The sequence below is a fragment of the Notolepis coatsorum genome, assembly GCF_963971535.1.
Source record: "Notolepis coatsorum genome assembly, chromosome: 7".
Lineage (NCBI taxonomy): Eukaryota > Metazoa > Chordata > Actinopteri > Aulopiformes > Paralepididae > Notolepis > Notolepis coatsorum.
The window spans coordinates 98,786,956-98,804,195 of NC_140171.1; the positions used below are offsets into that span (position 1 = coordinate 98,786,956).

At 43.4% G+C, this 17,240-nt stretch overlaps 1 protein-coding gene across 5 annotated transcripts in view; it reads left to right on the top strand.

Annotated features, from left to right (window-relative positions):
* The window catches only part of tab1 (TGF-beta activated kinase 1/MAP3K7 binding protein 1), a 61,441-nt gene extending 57,948 nt beyond the window's left edge, over positions 1–3,493 (top strand). For 4 of the 5 annotated variants that reach the window (XM_084317829.1, XM_084317831.1, XM_084317832.1 and 1 more), the window contains exon 11: positions 2,596–3,493. In XM_084317829.1, the coding sequence (XP_084173955.1) occupies positions 2,596–2,821 (226 nt within the window). In that variant the 3' untranslated portion in view covers positions 2,822–3,493. The remainder of the gene's footprint in view (positions 1–2,595) is intronic. The other variant, XM_084317830.1, reaches the window with a different exon arrangement.
* Positions 3,494–17,240: the final 13,747 nt, after the last annotated feature.

Here is a 17,240-nt window from a genome sequence, read left to right on the forward strand (position 1 = left end):
TCCATACCTGTACCTCCCCTGCCCCCATGCTTCTATGACCTCTGAATTTACCCAAGGGGATCAATAAAGGAATATTTTATCTCATCTTATCTTAAAACATTCCCTGCCACCACTTTGATCATCTTATACCATTATCTGCCAGTACTGTAAGTCTATGGAGATGTTCACCTTCTTTGCAGGGCTATAACTTTTTTAATTGTATTGCTAAATTGACATTACTATGGCCCATTCAACATCGATTATCTATCGTTCAGGATGTAGGAACGTTTAACTTTTTCATTCACACATTCATACGAAAATACCGTCTAGAGTATAAATATGTTTTTATCGTTTTCTGCAGTAATTCCTAGAACGTGAGATATAGGCATAAATGCATATTAGATTATCAAATGCCGTTTGATACCGATCGACGCTATATTAAAAATGTCAACTGTACATGGTCCTAAACGTTATGACTGATCATGCGCGGGTGAACGGGGGGGGGGGGGGTCGTTTATAATTCCGTGATCGTCGTTAAATGCTTCATGTAGTATGGGTGATATATAGAGCAGAGCAGTTTGTATGGATAATAATAAACAAAAACGTTGAAACTCACGGCAGCCTCCTCTTAGCGTTGGGCGATGATACTGGAGCAAACAGATCCCAGTTATGTGATGGGGATCGAGGCGATCCATTTCCGGTTTGTATAATAATAATAACAGCCCAAATCATGTGGATTATTGAGTTATGGCAGAGATCCATATCCACGGTGTGTGGCTAGAGTCTTGGGATGATAAACGAGTGGCCGGACGGATTTAGGGGACGGACCGAGCTCCAACGGGCATATACGGTTTGGCAACTCGTGGCAGTTTTGAAGCGTTGCAGAGTTGTGCCGGCTCAGACAGCATCAGACAATGATCTGTGAGTGAAATATGAATACCATGGCGAAAATATGAAATATGAATAACGTCGTACGCCGTGATCTGGCAGAATTCGCATGAACTTGAAACCCATTCTATGACGTTATTGGCGGAGAAAGTGTTAAATGCATCACTAGTAGAACAGGGCTGAAAGATAAAGGGGACATGGCTCAATGTGCAAACACAAACATTAATAAGTTCCTTATTTGAAATTTGAAATTTATTAGAAGGATAAACCCCTTGAGATATGCTATCTCGTTTTCGAGGGGGTCCTTAACATAGGATACAAAACATACAATACAATACATAACAAAACAAAAAACAGGACAACAAATGCACTTATACACTGACAGACGCTCTCCCAAGCTCACCCCCACAATCCACACTGATTCCTCCCAAGAGGATCACCAATATATATATGTTCCCTTATAAAACACATACAAAATTATAATTTGATCTGAAAACGACATGTCAAACGACATTATCAAATAAATTAAACTTAAAGGGACAGTTCACCCAAAATAAAATATATACGGTGTGTGTGTGTGTGTGTGTGTATATATATATATAGGAACCAAACACCCAGAGTGCCATCTATCCATCCAGATAGTTTCTGTGAGTTGCTGAGTTTGGGAAATATCTGCCTTAGAAATATCTGCCATCACTCCAATACAATGGAGCCGTTACTCAAGATAATCCACAGACTTCGCTGTGAACAGTTTAATGAAGTATTATGCTGCGTCCCAATTCTCCCCTTGGCCCTACGGCTCCGATTTTGCGCGTTCCCGCGAAGTGTAGGGGTGTCCCAAGATGCAGGCTCGATTTCAAGGGAGAGATGGTATTTCCCAGAATGCACTGCAAATCTAAAGGAAAATAAAATGGCAGAGCGGTACCAGTCATTTATACAAATGGAAGTATTGATATCTTCATAACGAATCATTAAAAAAATATACAGTCAACTGGAATATGTTAGTTTTTTACACATATGTTGTATTATATAATTGGTTTGTCATGACCTTCGAGAGCTTGTATGGAACACGTGAGAATTTAAATTGGCACACAAGTGCAGCCGCCAGTTCAGTGGTATTAAAAAGGTCTTAAAAGGTCTTGTTGAAACCTGCAGATACCCTGTTTTGAATGTGGTAGCGGCTGCAGAGTCCGTTATATGTTTGTTTCGAGGCCTTGCGTCTCCTTCCTCCATTTCATTCCTTGTTGTCTCTCCTTCCTTCTGCTCACGGCTCCACAACCACTTTGGAATCAATACGTTCTTGTCTTTTCCTTTTTGATGACTTTCACTTCCACTCTGCGTCTGTATCTCTCCCTCCCCTGTGGTATGCATCCCCCCGTGGGCGGCACCCGCTCTCTCCTTTCCTCTCTCCTTCCTACACCTCCTTGTGTCCTTCAGCGCAGTCCGCCCGTCCGCCTGCCGCTCCTCCGTCGATGCCCTCCAGCCCCTAATCGAATTCCCCTTCTCTCCTCTCCCCCTCTCCACCTCTCTGTTTTCCATCTCTGCCGTCTCCCCCCCTCCCCCCCTTCATCTCCCCCTCTCCACCTCTCTCTTCTCCCTCTCTGCCGTCTCCCCTCCTCCTCCCCCCTTTCCTCTCCCTCTCTCCACCTCCCTCTTGTGTCTCGCCGCCCCCGACCCGGACCTCCTCCTCCTCACCTCCTCACCCCGCTCCTCCTCTGCCCTCCCCAGCAGCCAGAGTCCCACGGCCACACTGCAGTCCACCAACACCCAGACGCAGAGCTCCAGCTCCAGCTCGGGTGACGGCAGCCTGTTCCGCCAGAGGGGCAGCCAGGCGGCGCAGCCCGACGAGACCGGCAGGGTCCCACCCTACGTGGACTTCACCCAGTTCTACCGACTGTGGGGCACCGATCACAGCGACGGCCAGAGCTCCCAGGGCGGCCTGGGGCCCCAGTGAGCGGACGAGGGGGTGGTGGGGGGTTCGGCGGTTGTGGCTGTTATCGATCGACCAGGGGTAGGAAAGGACCGGGCTGTTAAATGTGTCTGTTTTCATCATCGGGAGAACTTTTATCCATTGTATAGCCGAGAACGTGGACATTTTTTATTTTACATTCTGTGGAGGTATAACATGACACATGGGAGGTACTAGGAGCCGGGGACGATGAGACCTTCACAGAGGTTATACAGGTGGGTTGGCATTGATGGACTGCGAGCATCAGGACTTGAGCGCCAACAAATGCAGTGATATTCCAATGTACTATAAAAATAATGGCCCCATTATGGGTACGTTTCCAGGCTGCTATGTTGTCTGAGGAACAGTGAAGGGGGATGTACTTACAGGAGGAATGACTGATCCTTCAAGCTAAATGGAGACATCATTCAAAGTCTAAACTAAATGATCATTCTTCATGCTTTGCTCTTAAATTGCGCTTTGCCCTCTGTTGTTGAATGTGAAAGCGCCAAACCGACGGATCGTGACTGTAGTTTGGGGGATGGATTTATTTGTTGTATGACTGATTGCCACTGGGTGAGGTCACCAAGCACCGTCTACCATTCTGTCTGTAGTCCCGCCCCTTTAGTCAAAAAACTAAATACAATAATGACTCTTGATTCCTACCCTATGGATACATTTTAACCCCAATCCAAGCCTCCCTCATTTAATGTCTCCGTGAACCGCGTGAGCAAAGATTCAAGGTTATCGTGTCTCAGTATGTGAGTAAACTAAAGAAAACACACATTTCAAACGGATAATTTAAAGGTGCTGTAAGTGGGATTTTGTGTTAAATAGCTCTACATTCCGAGAGCCATCACTGATATAGAGTGTTTGGTCAGTAACATGGGGTCTCCCAGTCCCTCCACTTTGCAGTAAACAGAAGATAGATTTCCTGGTATCCCTTCCCACTTTATCCAATCAGGATATCTTTACTTATTTAAAAAGATTCTCAAGCCAAATGTGCTTACTGCACTGGCAGATTCATATACTTGTTTCAAGCATAAACTAGTTTATATTTCTTTTTTTAATCAGACAATATTTGGGAGCCCCATGAAACCAGACACTCTATATCAGCGATGGCTGTCGGAATGTAAGAGCTATTATTTTAACACGTAGACCACTTATTTTAGATTCCACTTGCATCACCGTTTAAAGGATACTACTAGAATTGATTTGCCTTTCTTGTGTTTTGTTCGTGAGGAAGGCGAGAAGGAACAGGTCAGCTAAGGGGTCAGGGGTTAAACTATGCCGTTACTGTACCTCCTCCATTTGAGCTCTCCAGCCCTCCCCCTCTCCCTCTGTTCTTGTCCTCCTCTCTCACAAATAACTATCTTCTCCCCTTTCCTCTCTTCCTCCTTATCTCTACTACATCTCAATGGGTTCCCTCTCTTTCATGACCTCTATCCCATCTCTCTCGCTCTCTGCTACAGTAAGTGAATGGACACAAGCCGATGTTTTTATATCTTGTCAGTTAATTATGTATCTATTATGTATTCTGTATTCTATCTGTGCTGTATGTTTTATTTTTTATCATCTATGTTTTATCCTGTGTGCCGGGAGATGCAGTGCCTTGCTGAAGTAAACTATATTCTAGAGCCTGCAGGGGCTTTGCCAACTCGTCTTGTTGCCATGTGTGTGGTTTTATGGTTAAAGGAACACGCCAACATTTTGGGAAATTAGCTTATCGTCTTCTCCAGAGAGAGACAAGAAGATAGATACCAGTTTCCTCTCTGTGCGTTCAGTATAAAGCTATCTGGTTGCATGTTAGCCTAGCTTAGCACAATGAATGGAAGCGGACATGGCCGGTTAGCCTTCAGGAGAAGGTGTTAGTTGGACAATGCCTAGGCTAACCGGCCATGTCCGCTTCTCTGGAGAAGACGATAAGCTAATTTCCCTAAATGGTGGCGTGTTCTTTTAACCAGATGAAAGCCTGAGTCGGAACCTGCCCCTGGGCTGCTGCTCCAACCTGTGACAATGTAATTATTGTTCCCCGGTCTCCTTAATCAGAGATTTAATGGGAGAGGTGAAATATTAATTAGTCTTTTTAAGATTGGCCTGATCACAAAATCAATTAAGGAAATATCACATTAAAGGAGAGTACTTTATACTGTGTATTGGCATGGCTGTCACATGTTGCTAGGCAACAGTAAAACAAAGCCAATAGACCTGTTGGCTGTTTACAAACATACTGTGTTCAAGCCAATCAGCAATATAAACTGAGTCACGTGACTAAGTTGCCCCTTACCTGTGCGAGCTGCTGCGCTAAAAGAATACGACGGGGCTCTATGGAGAAACCATGACATGACATGAAACCTGACTAAAAGTAGTTTCAAACGAAAACGGCTGGATGTCATTTTGCCAAATAAGCATGGCTGTGAGTGAGACCTTTTACATATCTAGCTTTGGATTGATTGTTTAGATCGCTGAAAATATATATACAAATGAAAATATATTGTAGTCTGCCCCGTTATGACCAGGATTACGTTCCTTTCTGCTTCGGGTCTGCGCGCGTATATTTGTCATGACGTCGTCGGCGAACAGGTCTATAGTCTGCTACAAACGGATCCAATGTATCAAATGTTAACGGAAGCATAATGATTCATTTCTAAGAAAAGGTTCCAGCCCTATTCTAGAATTATGAAATGGTTCAATGGGTAAAGGTCAGCCTTCACACTTTGGCCTTAAAGGGATAGTCTGGGTTAAATTGTATGGTACTAATACTTGCTAGTAGCGTCGTTGATCCCAAGGGGAGTTCTGGCCCGTTCCGAGTGAGCCAGGAAGCGTTAAACAGGTAAGATAATGGGGTCACAAGATGGCGGAAAAGTCTTAATTCACACCTTTAACATGCAGGCAAAAATCTGCCGTCCTCAATTATTTCCATACTTGATTCATGTTGGATCACACCCCAGCATCACACGGCTGAATCTAGTATGGAGATACTGGAGGATCTTTAGGCCGTAGTCGGCCATCTTTAGTCCCATTAAACATGTGTATATGAGCTTCAGACTCTAGTTTCCCTATAAAAGCTCCTTGGTGCCGTTATACTGTATATCAGCGCTAACTAATGTGTAAATGAAAATAAAGTATTCTACCACAGTAGTCCCAACATATCGTTCTGAAAGTATTTGACGGAACTTGTGTTCCAAGTTATGAAAATGTGACAGCTAAAGACAGTGGTGGAAAGTAACTAAGTAATTTTACACAAGTACAGCTACTTGTACTTTAGATGAGTATTTTAATTTTAGGGAACTTTATACTTTTACTCCGCTACATTTCAAAGGAAATATTATACTTTTTACTCTACTACATTTATCTGAACCCATCAGTTACTTGAAGAAAAATATTTTGCATAGAAAAAATGGCAAAAATGTGAAGATTATATACTTTCACAGTTGAAGCCTGTCAACTTCAAGAGGATGTAATCAGAGCAGCATAACTGGACCACATACCACTTTAACATAATCTTTAATCAGAGCAGCATAACTGGACCACATACCACTTTAACATAACCTATAATCAGAGCAGGAGAACTGAACCACCTACCACTTTAACATAACCTTTAATCAGAGCAGCATAACTGAACCACATACCACTTTAACATAACTTTTAGAGGTCAATGGATCAAGGTTTGAATGCACCCAAGCACTGGAATACACAAATGTCAGGTTGAATGTGTACTTTTACTTTAGATACTTAAGTACATTCAATAGAAAATACTTATCTACTTTTACTTGCATTTACATTTAGTCATTTAGCTGACGCTTTTATCCAAAGCGACTTACAAGTTCTGTACGACAAGTCATCAGGAAGGGTACAACTCTATCAGCTGAGTAACAATGTTCATCAAAGTGTTGCCGTGTTACAGTGTAGGTTAGTTTATTAGGACATGTGCATGACAGTAAGGTTAGTTGGGGTTAGTTTTACTTTCACCAGAGTACTAATTTATCTGGGTATTTCTACTTTTACTTAAGTAAAGGAACTGTGTACTTCTTCCACCACTGCCTAAAGACACTTAGGTGTTCAGACTGCTGATTAAAGTGGCAAATCTGATTTCTTTGCTCATCATATGTGACTCAGATCTTTTGAATTCGGTTTTGGGCCGCTTTCATATGTGGTCCTAAATCAGATACAGGTCAGCGACCTCTGAACAGTCGTGCGACTTTGACGTCACTCTAGATTTCTTCTTTATTGTTCATTTGTGCTTGCCCGTTCACACTGGAATCTGATCCTGGCTACATTTAAAAAATGTGAACAGCCAAACAAACAAAAATCTGATCTGAGCAATAAATCAGAATTGAGCACAAAGGCTTGCAGTTTGAACGTAGCCTAAGATGGTTACATAATGCTTTTAGCTTGATTTCAGGAAAAATAAAACACAAATAAACTTAAATGTTCAATTGCTCTTTTTCTTTTTTTGAGGAAATCTTTAGAGGCACATATTAATGGATCAAGTAATCACTAGCAGCAGCTCTGTCTCTTGCTGTCTGATTTGGAACCCGATGTGGAATATCTTCAACAGATTATTCACGGAGGTGGACAACAGAGTCTTTGATAAAGGATAAAGTTCACTGACAGAATGACATGTTGCCACACAGAGACCCAGGTTACACCAATGGAATCTAGCCTAGATATCTTCGCTGTATACAAACATACCGCGTTTGAGCCAATCAGCAATACCAACTGAGTCACGTGACTAAGTTGCCCCCTACCTGCGCGAGCTGCTGCGCTAAAAAAATAGTATGACGGGGCTCTATGGAGTAAAAGTTGTTTCAAATGAAATGGCTGTGAGTGTGAGTCTTTCACCTTTTACATATCTAGCTTTGGCATGGATTGATTGTTTAGATTGCTAGCATGGCTAACAAATGCAAATATATTGTAGTTTGCCCCGTTGTTCTGACCAAGCACACACTGACTCTTACGTGGACAGCGAACATGTCTATAGAATGACGACTATTTATACAGGAGAGTAGACAAAACAAGTGGAGCATTGACATACATGAGTTATACATATGATGTACAGACTATAAGAGATAAGATTGGGAACGATGTAGATATATGAGTCATCAAGGTCAAGGCTATGTGTGTGTGTAACAAAGATGGAGACGGCGAAGATAATGTGTGTGTAGATATTATTTGGAATGACGTAAATATTAATGAAGGCTGTGTGTGTATTGTAATAGAAAGATATCTATATATAGAGAGAGGTGTTTGGGATGTTGTGGAATATTTTAAAGGAGCCAAACAGTGAAACTAGAAATTCAGTTGAGTCTTAGGCCCCGTTTAGACGGAAACGCTAGCAGGTGAATCCGCAAATTTTTTTTTACGGATGTGCCTTTCGTTTATACGGAAACGGCGTTTTTACGGGGTGAAACCGCAAAAAAGTGAGACTACCTTCCAGGGTGGAATTCCTAGAAACGCAAAAGCTTTGCGCTCTCGTCTAAACTGTTAAACCGTATAAATCTGTTAAAACGATGACGAAAGGGTTGTCACGGCTCTGGTCGCGCGTACTGCTTACGTCACAGGTAGCAGGTATGCGCCAGTAGCCGAGACGTAAACAAAGCAAGTATGTCTGACTATTATCAACGGAGATCACCTGAAGGCTACATTGGCAGTACTTTTAACCCTTTCACTGCCACACGACAGAAGGTTAACCCTTTACTATCACACAACCGGCTGTCGTGTGGCAGTGAAAGGGTTAAATACACAAGAATCTGTCCCGCGGCGTGAGTGGACCCACTGTCTGTGAGTGACTCTGATTTGGTCCAATCACATTCCCCATCCACAGTCTGCGAATCAGAGGCAGAGTAGGGCGGGTCTTCACAGCACGTCATGTGACATATGCGCCAATCGTGTGACAGCGGTTCTCCGTCGTTACAGCCTCGTCTGCACAGAGAATTCCACCCCAAAACGCTCGTCTAAACGCAAAATTAAAAGTGAAACCGCAAGATGACTTTTCTGTTCACAAAACGCTCGTCTAAACGTAGCCTTAGTTTTATTTCTGTGGCCACAGAAAAGTATCCTCAGTTTATGTTCAGAGACGAGTAATACAAGCGTCTGACCACAAAGTGAGAGCAAGCTTTGGTCAGACTTACAATTAAATACACCAGCTGGGAATGACAAATGAAAACAAAGATGGGTTTAGGGGTTTTGTCGTGTCTCACACAAGACTGATATGAAGACAACAAGAAAAAGATACACAACACACTCTTATTTTTTCAAAGGTAAATCTGTAAAGACACATCAAATCCCAATACAAACATGTACCTTTGACTAAAATGTTTCTGTTTTATTGAAATCTGCACAGTAGTAGTTTGTTTATACTTCGGAAGTATGATATTTAGACCAAAATGAATGGAAGTGAACAAGGAGCCTGACACCTGGGAGGAATGGTGGTGCTGACGGTAGACAACAGGGACAGCAGTGGTCGCTAGCTTACTCGTAGATTACTTTAGATAGAGTAGAAGTTTTACTAAAGTGAAATATCCCTTTAACCTTCAGAACGTCTGCTTACTCATTCGGCTTTAACGAAGTTGTTCAGGGCTATGTGTGTGTGTTAGAAAGAAAGAGAAGTGTGTTGGTAAATGTCCCAGTCAGAACCCAAAAACTAACTGAGACCACAACAAGTTTTACTTTCAGTTTTACAATTTTTTTTCTCTTGATAATAAATAATAACTTTATTTTGTATAGCACCTTTCATACAAGAATTGCAGCTCAAGTGCTTCACAGCAGAAAAAAGACGAGCACAAAATGAGCACATAAAGTGCAGACATGAAATCAGTTTTTTACATTAGGATCTAGCATCCCAATCCGCCACTTTGTTTATAGTTTGATTCCATGGCATAAAATGACATATAAAACAACCATAACAAATATAGCAGTTTTTCATATTAGGATCTAACATCCCAATAGGCCTCTCCGTTTACGGTTTGATTCAGTTTTAAATCAAATCAAATTTATTTATAGGGCCCGACAACACACGTTAATGTCCCCATGGGCCGTACAGGTCTTCTTTAAACAAGTCAAGAAGAAAACATAACAATAAGTCAAGAACAGAACAAGAACACCATAAGGTCCAAACATTTTTAGATGAATGCAAATAAATGAAAGAATGCAAGCACTCCCAGACATACCCCACGCGAAGGTAAGGAAAAACTCACTAAAACCTAACAATAGGGAAAAAAAGCTCCACAGGCAGTGTGGAGGAGAGAAACCTTAGAAGGGCCATTCAAGGGGGGATCTCCCTTCTTAGATGTTGGTGATAGTAGTGTTGCAGACGGACAGTTGGTAAGCATGCACTCATGTGTGTAGTGAAACAGATGAGTGCATGCAATAGCAACTGAACATTTTGAAAGATTAAAGATAGAGCTGATAGCGGATCTATTTGAGGCACAGGGGCGGCGCAAAGAGGGTCACGTCCTCCCCGTCTTAGTCACGGGACATTCAACACTCCGGTCATTGCTCAGGGACAGCCGGAGACAGGGAGATAGGGGGCGGCGCAGAGAGGGTCGCGAACTCCCTGACATCATCGCGGGACATCCGGCACTCCGGTCACCACTACGAGACCTCCGGAGACAGGGGGGCATGCAGAGGGGGTCGCAACCTCCCGGCCTTCATCACGGGACGTCCAACACTCCGGTCAACACTCCAGGACAGCAAGTCATAGGGGGACAGGGAGACGGGACAGGCGTTAGACAGCTCATGAGATTGTAGTGGGCGGACATAGCAATAGATACAAGTGGTAGGCATATATGTGAATGGAGTAGATGTATGAAGTAAGCGTATTATGTGAATAGAATAGAAGTACTTAACCCAGCAATGAAACCGCGTTGACTGTTAATCTGTTAACAGTCTGTTAATACTGTTAATCAGTTGACAGGACCACGGACAGACGACGGTGAATAACTGATCCAAGGCCTCGGAGGTGCATGTAGAGCAGTCACTACAATCTTGGCCAAGACCCCGAGGCATCCATCACCTTAGTCAGCGCCAGGAGACGGGCACTCAGAGAGAAGGGGGAGGGAGGGGGGGGGGAAAGAGGGGTGGGGGGAGAGTTAGAGAGTTCCCATGTTTGTGGTGCTGCAAAGGAGCAGACATGTAGTACCCTGTAGTGCCATGTAGTACCCTGTAGTGCCATGTAGTACCCTGTAGTGCCCTGTAGTACCCTGTAGTGCCATGTAGTACCCTGTAGTACCCTGTAGTGCCATGTAGTGCCGTGTAGTGCCATGTAGAGCCATGTAGTACCATGTAGTACTCTGTGGTACCATGCAGCACCCTGTACCCTAACTAAACTACCCTGTAGTAAACTACCCAGTGGTACCATGTAGTACCCTGTACCCTAACTAAACTACACAGATTAATCTAAAGGTCAGTCCCCGACCAGGTGAGATCAGGGTAGGTTGAAGGAGAGAGAGAAAAGATGAGTCTTAAGCAGGGATTTAAAAGCTTCGACAGAGCAGGCGCCCCTGATGACGGCAGGTAATTTGTTCCACAGGTAGGGAGTGCGGTAGACAAAGGCTCTGTTGCCGGTGGATTTCTTTTTAACCCTAGGGGTCGATAGAAGCCCCGCATTTTGTGAGCGCAGAGCACGAGCGGGCGAGTATCGGGAGATGAGATCGGATAGATAGAGCGGTGCAAGCCCATTTAAAATTTTGTAGGTGAGGAGTAGCACTTTAAAGTCAGAACGGGCTTGGATAGGAAGCCAGTGTAGGGCGGACAAAACTGGTGTGATGTGATCAAATTTTCTAGTTCTAGTTAGTATCCGTGCAGCCGCATTTTGCACGAGTTGAAGATTTTTGATGCTTGAATTAGGTAGGCCTGAAAAAAGTGCATTACAGTAGTCCAGACGTGATGAGACAAAAGCATGAATCAGGGTTTCAGCATCAGCCAGAGTTAAAATGGGGCGTATTTTTGCGATATTACGAAGATGGAAGAATGCAATTTTGGTGAAATTTTTTATATGTGCATTAAATGAGAGGGAGGAATCAAAAATGACTCAGAGGTTTTTTATGGTGGAGCTCTGGGATACATGACAGGTATCAAAGTTGAGGGAGATGTCCTGAAACAGGCCTCTGTGGTTTGGCGGGCCAACAATTAACATCTCAGTTTTATCTGCATTAAGGAGTAGAAAGTTTTGCGACATCCATTTTTTGACGGCAAGCAAGCAGGCCTCAAGGTTTTGTAGTTGGGAGGAATCATTTGGCTTAATAGGTATATATAATTGGGTGTCATCAGCGTGAAAATGAAAGTTTATGCCAAATTTGCGTATGATATCGCCGAGGGTAGCATGTAAATCGAAAATAGCAAAGGGCCCAGGACAGAGCCTTGTGGGACACCACATTGCACTGGGAGGGTATCAGATGTTAAATCATTATAGACCACGCAGTGTGTTCTATCAGTTAAATAGGATTTAAACCAAGCTAGTGCGAGACCCCGAATGCCAACATGATTCTCAAGCCGACCTAGAAGAATCGAGTGATCGATAGTGTCAAAGGCTGCACTGAGATCAAGCAATAAGAGCACAGAAGTGAGGTTTGAGTCAAGAGAGAGCAGTAAGTCATTTGTGACTTTGGTAACCGCCGTTTCGGTGGAGTGTAAGGCTCTAAAGCCAGATTGAAATGATTCATTAAGATTATTGTTTGATAAATGGTCAGTAAGTTGCGTTGCGACGATCCGTTCTAACACTTTGGATAGGAATGGAAGATTGGAGATAGGTCTGTAATTTTTCAAGATTAGAGGGTCGAGGTTCGGTTTTTTAAGTAGTGGTTTAATGACGGCTGATTTAAAGGCCAGGGGCACCACGCCAGTAGACAAAGAGGTGTTGAAGATATTGAGTAGGGCAGGGCCTAGAGTTGGGAAGAGTTTTTTGATGAGAGTTGCTGGGAGAGGGTCAAACAGACAGGTTGAAGGTTTAGCCGCGCCAACCAGTTTAGAGAGGGCACTAAGTGAGACGTTTTCAAGGCAGCATAGCGTATGACTGGAATCAAAGTCAGGGGGAATGCCCGTCAAAGGTTGGGAGGGACTCTGATTGTTGAGTAAAGCAACAATTTCATCTCTAATGAGGTACATTTTCTTGGTAAAAAATGTCATGAATTCGTTAGCCGAGAACGCATGGTTTAGGGCACTTGGTTGTTTCTGCGTAAGTTTTGCAACTGTGTCAAACAGAAACTTTGAGTTGTTTTTGTTTTCATTTATGAGCCTGGAAAAATAAGAGGTTTTGGCAAGTGAGAGTGCCTTTTTGTAGTTACGTAAACTATCATTCCAGGCGAGGCGGAATACTTCGAGTTTGGTCGAACGCCATTTATGTTCAAGTTTGCGACAAGCCTTTTTAAAGGAACGCGTTTCCTCCGTAATACAGGGAGTTAGTTTTTGCGGAGCACGTTTAATTTTAGGTTTAAGGGGAGCGACAATGTCGAGCGTGCTACGAAGGGCGGCATTAAGTTTGTCTGTAAAGAGATCAAGGGGGCCAGAGTAAGAGAGGAAGGGAGAGAGGGTGTCTGGTAGGCAGTTAACTAGAATTGGGACAGTTGAGGCGTTAATACGACGGCTCATGTAGGATTCTACACTGTCTGGGCGAGAAACCGTCAGATCAATTTGAAATTTGATGAGGTAGTGGTCTGAGAGAGCAGGAACATAGGGGGAGACGGTCAAATTTGACACAGTGAGACCGCGGGCTAGGACTAGGTCAAGGGTGTTCCCACCACTGTGAGTGGGCTGGTCAACGATTTGAATGAGACCGACAGAGTCAATGATGTCGGTAAAAGCCTTATTTAGGGGATCTAGAGTTTTGTTGGAATGAATGTTAAAATCACCAACTATTAAAATGTTATCTGAGCGCATAACAAGCTCAGAGATGAAAGTTGAAAATTCATCTAGGAAGAGGGTGTAAGGGCCTGGGGGGCGGTATAGGACAGCCATTACAAAGGATGCAGTGGAGGTAGGAATCAGACCGCCACACTTTCTGTTGGGTGGAGAGGGATGCAACAGGAGCACCTCAAACGAGGAAAACTTACAGTTTGCGTCGGATGTAAAGTTGTGCTTAGAGTCATAAATTAGAGCAACTCCGCCTCCTTTCTTGGAGGTGCGTGCGATGTGGGAGCTACTAAAATTAGCGGGTGAGGCCTCGTTTAAGGGCAGAAAGTCATTAGGTTTAAGCCATGTCTCAGTGAGGCCCAATAGGTCGAGACTATGGTCTGTTATCAGTTCATTTACCAAAAGAGCTTTGGTTGGCAGAGAGCGGATGTTGATAAGGCCAACCTTCACACACTCTGTATACTTAGCAGCGCGGTTTTCAGCCATGCGGGTAGGTTTAATCGCAATTAAGTTGGCATGGTTTATCGCACAAGGACGAGCTGGGTAAAGCGGAGCGTAACGGGATATTCTAGTTTTGATTGGGTATACAGGTTTAGGGGTAGAGATAGAAAGAGAGGAGTGGGGAGCCTGGTGGAGGAGGGACCGAGCAAGAAAGGTATAAGGATTGGCAGGGTCCATCAGTTTAGCATGACTAGCAGGCTCGCTAAGAGCCTGCACCCTCAACCCTGGCATGCTTGTGGGGTGGCTGTCAGCCCGAAGCTATAATCTTGTCTATATTGCGAGATAAGAGAGAGGCGCCTTGCATGTTAGGATGCACGCCGTCCTTTCTCAGCAAGCCAGGGCGCCCCCAGAAAGAGGACCAGTTATCCACGAACCCTAAGCCCTGTTCTTTACAGTATTTTTCCAGCCATCGGTGTAGAGAAGCTGTCCTACTCACGAACTCATCATCATGCCGGTTTACAGGCAGGGGGCCAGAGAAGATTACTCGATGCCGACTCAATAGGCAGTAATGATCGAAGGGTTGGTGGTTCGAATCCCGCTCAAGCCCATGTCCATCCCACTGCCGTTGTGTCCTTGGGCAAGACACTTAACCTACTTGCCTCGTATGAATGTGTATGCATGTGAATGAATGTTGGTGGTGGTCGGAGGGGCCGTAGGCGTTGATTATTCGCCACGCTTCCGTGAGTCTGCCTCAGGGCAGCTCTGGCTGCAATTGTAGCTTACCACCACCGGTATGACTGTGTATGAACGAATAATGGACTCTGTGAAGCGCTCTGGGTGCCATGAAGAGCGCTATATAAATCCAAGTCATTATTATTATTATTATTATAATACAAATAATTACAAATAGAATAGACAGAGTAAAACAATTTTAATAAAATAGAATAGACAGTAAAATGATGGATTACTACAGTGCAATAAAATAGTTCAGTCAAATAAAATATCCCTCATTTACAATAATCTGGTTGAGGCCGGCTCCTGAGTTACTTTTTCTTCTTCTTCATACATAACACCTATTCACTGTTTGGGATGACTTTTCTGTCCAAAGTGTGACAAAGGACCCTCGGCGTAGCTCATTTGCTTTAATTTGCCCTCTGCAGCCTCCAAGCCTCACCAGCCTCCCACCAGATGGCAATGTGGAGCTAGGTTTGCAAATAGTTTCAGTGTCCAATGAGCCTCTCAAAGTGACCAGTGCTCATCTAGTGTTCTAGTAATAAATGGTAATAAGTATACAACATTTAAATGGTAATAATAAATAAAGACTATCTCACTGAAATGACAACTGATCATCAAAAACTGGAAACTTCATTTCAAACCTTTATTTCAACTCAAAAGGCCACTGGGGATTCCCTTATTTACAGTCATGTGAGTGTACATACAGAAATTTGCAACAACAAAAAAAAACATAAAATCATAACAAGACGAGGAAAAAAGCAAGGATAACAAATTAATTAAAACACGTACAACTTGATTGACAAGGTTGGAGATTAATGTTTTAAACATTGCAACAGAGGGCAGAATCTCAAGCTTTAAGGACTGTTTGAGTTCATTCCATGAGCTAGAGGGCATCATAGCAAAATGCAGATTTACCCTGTTCAGAGCAAACTCTGGGGACCTTAACTCAATCAGTGCCAGACCTGATGATAGTCGGGTTATCTCGCCATGCGTTGAGCGCCAGGACCCCCAAAAACCCGAGTATACTCTGGTTTTCATCGTTATGTCTTTTATTCAATTTTTTTTATTCATCTCAGGCACACGGACCTCTGGGTTACCATACCTCTGAGATCGCTAGAGTGCAATACTTTTTTCACACCCGGTGTTACATTTAATTCCCTCCGGGTGAATTTTTTTGGGTCAGGTGAGTCTAGCGGTTCACCCGATCACATTGAAACGCGTCCAATGCCCCCGATGCATGTGTTGTGCTGGGTTATGTTGGGGACACGATGGACACCAATACTGGAAATCGCGATCAGATCATTGGAATATTCTTTTTGGGATACCTCCTAGTAAAGGTAAGGATTATATGACATCAATCCTGCTTTGATCCAACCATGATTTCACATCGATCACAACGATCATATGTAACGTACTCCAAAACATATGCCGTTGATGACAATCAAAGCCTCAAAAAACGACCCCCCCCCTCCTCCTTTCATGCATTCATGATGAAACATAATACCTATTATATACATTTGATTTGGAAATAGTAGCGTGTCCAGGCAAGAAACGGCAACACTTATAGCAGAATTCACGTAGCGCCCTATAACTCATGCTATTCAGGAATTATCCCGGATCACTCCTAAACTATACAATATTCACCACGGTATAACACGCGAACGTATACATGAGAAAAACTATTTTTCACATGTTGAACGATGAATAGTTGATGTCAAATGAGCCATAGTATTGTCTCCATAGCTATAATATAGAATATATAGCCCTGCGAACACCGCCACGCATCCCTATCTCTTAGAGCGGTGGCGCAGTAGTAACAAAGATGGCTAGACCCGCCGGCGTTGAAAGAGTTAAGGACCAGCCAGTCACTAGAACAGGTTCCATATGTAATTTTTTTTTATATAAGGAGGTAGCTTACCAATAAGGGCCTTATAAATTAACAAATAATAATAATAAAAATGTGCTGCGCCTCTCCGTCAGCAAGGACCAACCAACGTTCTCATAAAGGACACGGTGATGAGTGTTGTATCTATTATTAGTGATGAATCTGAGGGCAGAGTGACAGACAGAGTCCAGGGCCCTCATTTATCAATGGTGCGTACGCATACTACGCACAGATATGTGCGTAACCCGCGCGTACGATAATTTCTAAGCAAAGTGTGGGACTTATCAATTTGAACGTGTGCTTGACTTTGTGCGTATATTTACGCACAGCTCAGACCGCGCGTACCTGACACCCAGCGGTAGAATATTAATACTGCAACGCGGAAATAAGCGTTCGTGCATTAGTTTGACTGACGTGTTCGGTATGACCCGTAATTCATTATAGTTAATTGTAAAATAGCGACAGTAGTGTAATTATTGTCAAACCCTATAAATAGCATTTGGAATAGGTCTT